Here is a 6,903-nt window from a genome sequence, read left to right as displayed (position 1 = left end):
GCGGATTGCTCTGGCGGATCAATGTTGCAACGCCCTTGTAGGCATCAGTTAGACCAGAAATAACCTGCAAAACGAGACGGTGATTGTTCACAGGAGCACCCACATCCCGGAGCTGGTCAGAAAGCGTCTTCAGACGCTGACAGTAAGTAGTGACATTTGGAAAGGTCTCCACACGGACACTAGAGAATTCCTGCTCCAAAGCAACTGCACGCGCATTCTGATTGTCATGGAAGATATCAGCCAAACGCTCCCAAGCGGCCAAAGCTGTGGAATTGGGTTCCATGACTGTGGACAGCAAATCAAGGGAAATGGTGGAATAGATCCACTGCAGGACGATGGAATCCAAAGTAGCCCACTGATCATAGGTGGGGTCCGTGACGACTGGTGGTGGTTTGTCTGTGGATGGAACAATATGATGCAGAACCCGATGAGAACGGGCATGAATGCGAAAGAGTTCTGCCCACGTGCCATAGCGATCAGTTTCCATATCAAGAACAAGAGGAATGTGATTCTTAATGTTGGAAACGACAAGAGCAGGATGAAAATCCGCCTTGGCAAGCGTTGGAGTAGGTGGGGCAAGATCGGCCTTGGGAGGAGGAGGAGTCGCATTGCTACCGTCATCGGAGGTGGAAGACATGCTACTGCTGTTTTTTTTTTTTTTTTGGTCTGCCTGTGGGTTGAACCGGGTCTGGGTGGTGCTACCTTGTTGGTCGAACCGGTCTGAGTGAACCGTGCCTGGAGCCGGTTCACTTAAGGCCACTGAACCGGGCAGCAAAAGAAAAGAGACAGATCGTGGCAATGCACAGATCTGGTTGCAGATTGCAGCGACCTCGCTTGGAGTGGCGCGACGGCTGCGAGGACGTCCGGCGGTGCTGGAGAGAGGCGGCGGGACTGGAGCGGCGGCGGTGGCACTGTGCGGCGGTGGCAGGTGTATAAGGAGGAAGAGAAAAAACAGAGGGGGGGGGAAAGAAATTTGGTCTGAAGGGAAGAAGAGGAGATGCGCGAAGGCAGTGGGCCTAGAGCGCGGTGGTAGAGGGAGAGTGGCACAAGCGGCGGCGGCGGTGCTAGAGAAGAAAGCACAGGCGGCGGCGGTGCTCTGATACCATGTAAGATAATTTCAATGGGTGATTTTCATTGATAAAATGCATTGTATATATATATACAATAGAGTTGACCTAGGCTAGTAATTACAGAGAAATCTAAGCCTAATTACAGGAAAATCATAATGACATAATATTCTATCAAAATCAAACTTAATTTGCGTTTTTGCTTAATGCTTTGGGACTTTGGGTTGTAATCTAGCATTTTGGTGCTCATTTTCGTTTTGATTTTTTTTCTCTGCATATGAAAAGCCTCTTCATCACCTGCTTTATTCAGTATCTGAGAAAACAAAACCAAAGCACAAAAAAGCTTGAGTTTTTTTCATTATTAAATATCTCTGTTTCTGGATCTGGGATTTTGGTGGGGGAAACTCCAATCGAGCTTGAATTTTTTTTGCGTTTTTGAAAGTGGGTATTTGGAAGGATGAAGGGTTTGCATGTTGCTGAATTTTCAGATCCGGGTTTCTGGTGGGGGAGGCTTTGGGTGGAAGTTGTTGTGTTTATGGATCTGGTTTTTGGTGGGGGTGGCTCCGATTTGCTTGAACCTAGATGGCCTCCTTGGATTTCTCCACACCCTCAGCGGTCATGGGAAACTCCATTTGAAGAAAGTGAATGGATCGTTCCCTACTGTTGATTCACGTTCTCTTATGATGCTTAAGAAATCAAAATAGACACTTTTTCATTGAAATCAAAAGTATTTGTAATATCTTCCTTTCCCTTGGGGTCCATACAGGTTATGAAACCACACCACAGAATTAGGGGCAACTATAAATAAAAGAAAAATAATTATTAGTAATGTGGTGGGGGAAGGAAAAAGGGGTGGGGAGGGAGAGGAGTAGGAAAGTTGGTGGGGTGGGTCTGCACTCTAGAGAACGTGAATCATGGTCAAGATTGGGGAAGAAGGTGGGGGTGGGTTGGGGAAGAAGAAGGGTGTTTTTGTAAATTAAGATATAATTAACAAATGAATTGTTTTAATGCTAATTTATCTGAACCGTTAAAATTTAAAAATATCAGATCCAACGGTACATATGAAACTGAAGCACCGTGTGTCAGTTTTACCATTCTTTTGTGTAACGTTCATGATGTATTTAGCAAAGATAGGTGAATAAGCTAGTAAATACTTTTTTGGGTCAAGAACATTACTTCTAAACAGATTTTTTCCCCATTTTATATTGGAAGTGAGAATTGACTACGTGATTTTATTTCCCATTTTTTGTCAATTAATAAGATTTATACATCTTGCTCACGAAGTGAAATTTGGAAGCATAAAACTTAAGATCGATGGCTCAAGACCTGGTCTCTTTCTGAATTCAGGGTGAACATATCTATCATTCAAGGCCATTCACCCATATAAACAACTTCAACCATAACCTAATGCGCAACCCCTAACCACGTAACCACAGGTTTCCGTTAGGGGCGTAGTGTTAGCTTGACATAATCAAATAAAGATATCTCAATAAAAAAATACAAAAATAAAGATATCTCAAAAATACAAAAATCTTTGTGTACTTTACATGTCAAATCGCCTTCATGAATGCATATCTATCAAGCCCAAACAAAAAAACTTGCATATATTACCAGGCCCAATATCTTGAGGTTCGCCTGCTTTAGGAAATCCAACCGTCTTCTCTGGCCTAATATCTATATGAAGCCCAAACAAACAAAAAAAACTTCTAACTCGGATCATCCATGTCTAAGTTGCATATATTATTCCACGAGCTAAGGGTGACAATGGGTTGAGACGTAGAGTCCTCTATTACCCATCCTCATACTCAAACTTGTCCCCATATTTGCCTAGGTAACAACTTGAATGTTTGTCATTGTACTACTTTCTAGGTACATATATACTCTCGTACTCATATTCATTACCTGCAATTCAGTTAAGCAAAATTTAAATTTCACTATTTCTATTTCTTAATAGAAAGAAATATATAACTGCTATTATAGAATAAAATAGCAACAGGACATCAAGAACCATCAGCGGAGAATCCTGAAGGCCCCATATTTTGCAAGAAAATCCGCACACGCATTCCCCTGTCTCAAAATATGAACCACTGACACCTCCTATTGTCGAGAGAGCCAATCCTTTATGTCCTAGATGAGAGCCGCACACCTATGTCGTGGAAAAAACGCACCCAGAAAGAACCATGGAGTCAACCTTACAAACCACATGCCTACTCCCACCACCCCAAGCGAGTTGGAGTCCATGCAAGTGATTTCCCTGACATTGCCTTTTTTCGAAAAACCAGACATCTTGTACAAATACTTCCACTGGGAGAAATAATAATAATTCACCAAAGTTTTTTTTTAAAAAGAAAACCTATTCACCAAAAAGACTTTTTTTACGGCCCAAACTCTTTTTTTTTCCTCTCTTTCTCACAGCAGCCCTAATCCTTTCTCTTCCTGAAACGAATTTTGTCTCAAACTCTCCTCTACTCTCCTCTCAGACCTGCTCTCCCCTCACCGCCACTCTCTTCCGCCGCCGACCGTGTCCGTGAGGTTGGACTCCGTTACCATTGTTGCTTGCAGAATATCATTCATATTCTTCTTTCCACTAATATCATTCAAGGTTAGTGCTTATTGAATAGGAAAAATATTTGTACAAAGAATCAGTAAGCTGTGTCCTTTTTTCACTATTAATTATTCAGTTCACTCCCAATTTGCTTTAAGTTTCACTGAAAAACAATGTTTAGGTTTTCTTCTTCCTTTGTAACTCCACTGCTTGTATGCTCTAAATATCTGTTCTAGTTTTGGGTGCTTACTTTAATTTTTACTAGAACAAAGTTTGGAATGTGTGAGCTTGTATTGGGCAGGGTTGTTAATGGCGGATAGCGTAGTGTAGCGGAAAGCTCAAAAAACGCTATTTCGAGCGCTACTGCGGCAAATAGCGCAAATAGTGGAATAGCGTGAACCCCCGGGCGATACGCTATAGGCTATAGCGCGCTATTAACAAGCCTGGGGTTATATTCTTTATTTTACATTTTCACTTTTTTTGTGTGAATTTTGATGGCTTTATTTCCAGAACACACTGCATGTGTAAATTGTAATAGCGTAGTCAAATAGCGGTTATAGCGGCGCTATAGCTATAGGTAGCACTCTGAGGGTTCACCGCTAATACGCTATTGTCTGCTATGAGGGATTGAAATAGCGGATTTTTGGCTTTCTGTTATTTTCCGCAATTCGTGATTAACAACCCTGATGTGTATAATGCATTTTTCTTTGTTTTTTGGGTGGCAGATATTTGTTCTAATTAAGTGGACTGAAATATTTGAAGATGTTGGCCAGCGAATCTGCAAAAAGGATATCGTTTAATCGATCTATTAGCAATGGCGATTTGGTTATTGTTTATGAAAGGCATGACAGCATGAAGGCTGTAACAGTGACTGAAGGATCAGTTCTGCAGAATCGTTTCGGTGTTTTCAAACATTCAGATTGGATAGGGAAGTCATTTGGGTCCAAAGTGTTCAGTAATAAGGGCGGCTTTGTGTACTTGTTGGCTCCCACACCGGAACTATGGACTCTAGTGTTAAGCCACAGGACTCAGATTCTATACATTGCAGATATTAGCTTTGTTGTCATGTACTTGGAGATTGTTCCTGGCTGTTTGGTTCTTGAATCTGGAACTGGAAGTGGATCTTTAACTACGTCACTTGCAAGGGCAGTAGCTCCTACAGGACATGTCTATACGTTTGATTTCCACGAGCAAAGGGCTGGATCAGCTAGGTAAATGCAAAGGACTATTGAGATTCTCACCTTAAGTACTGTCTGTCCTTAACTGATATTTAATGCATGTTTTTTAGCTTTCTCAAATGCCTATGTTTTATTTTCATATCTTTGCATAGTGTTTTGTTGTTGTCCTATTGATGAAATTTCAAGTAATAGAGACCTGAAAATATAATGCTCGATAAAAGGGGATTTTATTGAATTCAAAGTCTTAGAATTTGGGTTAGGTCTATCGGGTTTGGCCTAATTCTGTCTCAAAAGCGATAAACGGGGTCTAGGATAGGCTCTGATACCATCTTAGAATTCTGGTTAGGCCTAAGCTAGCTTTTCGCGCAGAGTTAGGACTAACCTTAATTCTAAGCCAAAGGAATCAAAGAACGATTATGATGGTAGAAGAAAAGCAAACCAGACCCTAAGAGATCCTCAAAGAAGTATTCTCAGTCCAGCAAATATGCCTAACAGACTTGATCATAACAACTGCCTCACCTCATTTCCCCACTCCTTGTGCACGTGAATCCTTACTCCAATAGTCCAATGCGATCCAGCTGCAACCTCACATGGTCACACCTTCCATCAGCCCCCTTAAGGCTCTCCTCTTCTTGACTAACTAATCCACATCAGCCACAGTCAACGTTGGCAAGTTTAGCTTCCTTCTGAAATATACTTTCCAGATCTTCGAGCAGGGTTCAAATCAATAGCCTTTTCATCATTTGGCACATGTTCTGGAATTGGATCTCTATCGGTAAGCGATAGATTTGGTGAACTAATACTTCATTATTCAGAATGCCAACGCTTAGGTACAAGTTTATTTGTTTGAACTCCGCTTTTCATGGGCTAAATCATTCAAGACGCAACAAAATATGATTTACAAACCTTATCAGAATCGCAGTGTCTTTTTGTGTTTGTCTGTCTGTGTGTTTGAGAGGATGCACTCAAGATGCTCAATATGAAGTTGATTTGTGTTCCTGCTATTTGTTTGTCATGAGTTACTGAATAATTCCTTTCATATTGTGAACTTCTTTACTTCCATGTAGGGATGATTTTGAGAGGACTGGTCTAAGCAAGTTAGTCACTGTGGGAGTGAGGGACATTCAGGGTGAGGGATTTCCTGAAGAATTTGCTGGCTCGGTGGATGCAGTTTTTTTGGATCTACCCCAGCCTTGGCTTGCTATTCCTTCAGCTGCAAAAATGTTAAAACAAGACGCCACGTTGTGCTCATTCTCCCCATGTATCGAACAAGTACAACGATCATGTGAAACACTTCGAACCAGCTTCACCGGTACTTTACTGTTTTCTTCTTTGTCTCCATCCATGTTTTCCTTTTCAGACTCGAGCTTGTTGAATGGCTTTGTTTCTTATATTTTGTTGCTCTTTCTCTCATGATATTAATGCAATTAATGGTAATTTTATAATCACTGATGAATTTCATTTGTAACTGTGCTTTTCTAAAAGATATAAGGACTTTTGAGGTACTTCTACGCACATATGAAGTTCGAGAAACGAAGATGGAAAGATTACAGGAGAATGGGAATAGCTCTAATGTTTCACTTCCTTGCAAGAGGAGGCAGTGTTCAGATGGAGGTAATGTGCTCAGCAGTTCTATTTCTTCTGTTACAGCTAGACCATGCGGTGAAGCTAGAGGTCACACAGGCTATTTGACATTTGCAAGACTTAAATGTCTATCATGAAGAGTGTTATCATGTCCCCTTGTTTTTCTTGTAGGAGAGAAAATACTTTGTAATTTTATGATCTGTTCAATTTTGAACCTTGTGTAACAGTTTTTTTTTTTCTTTTCGTCTTCAACCAGAAGCATTCAAAGAAAATTTTGGCTATAAATCTGCTTTTCCTATTAGCTTTGATGTTTTTTATTTTATCCCTTTCTTCAAACTGTACAAGTAGCAGAATCGAATTCATGTTATTCATCTCCTTAGCAGTGTTGTATGTTTGGACTTTGGCTATAAAAAAGAACTTTGCCTTAGAATTGAGTTGTTAACTACTTTTTGCTTCTGTGTCCACTGGACTTTGAAAATAAGGTTTCGTTCATGTCCTTGTGGGGCATAGTTCCTAGATTCTATCATCT

At 40.8% G+C, this 6,903-nt stretch overlaps 1 protein-coding gene across 1 annotated transcript; it reads left to right on the top strand.

The window, feature by feature from the left end:
• The first annotated feature begins 3,490 nt into the window (after nucleotides 1-3,490).
• Nucleotides 3,491-6,675, top strand: LOC130749439 (uncharacterized). Its single transcript, XM_057602793.1, has 4 exons — nucleotides 3,491-3,669; nucleotides 4,338-4,823; nucleotides 5,858-6,102; nucleotides 6,276-6,675. Exons 2-4 carry the CDS (start codon nucleotides 4,375-4,377, stop codon nucleotides 6,509-6,511), a joined length of 930 nt encoding a protein of 309 aa, XP_057458776.1. The 5' UTR covers nucleotides 3,491-3,669; nucleotides 4,338-4,374; the 3' UTR covers nucleotides 6,512-6,675.
• Nucleotides 6,676-6,903: the final 228 nt, after the last annotated feature.

The sequence above is a fragment of the Lotus japonicus genome, chromosome 3 (genome assembly GCF_012489685.1).
Source record: "Lotus japonicus ecotype B-129 chromosome 3, LjGifu_v1.2".
Lineage (NCBI taxonomy): Eukaryota > Viridiplantae > Streptophyta > Magnoliopsida > Fabales > Fabaceae > Lotus > Lotus japonicus.
The sequence above is the reverse complement of the archived record's forward strand: the minus strand, read 5'-3'. Positions and strand labels throughout refer to the sequence as shown.

Excerpts from the sequence above, each read along its gene's own strand:
- LOC130749439 (XM_057602793.1), top strand. The coding sequence starts at position 4,375 with ATGTTGGCCAGCGAATCTGCAAAAAGGATATCGTTTAATCGATCTATT. Across the intron at positions 4,824-5,857 it reads CAAAGGGCTGGATCAGCTAG|GGATGATTTTGAGAGGACTG; the intron begins GTAAATGCAAAG and ends ACTTCCATGTAG. Across the intron at positions 6,103-6,275 it reads ACTTCGAACCAGCTTCACCG|ATATAAGGACTTTTGAGGTA; the intron begins GTACTTTACTGT and ends CTTTTCTAAAAG.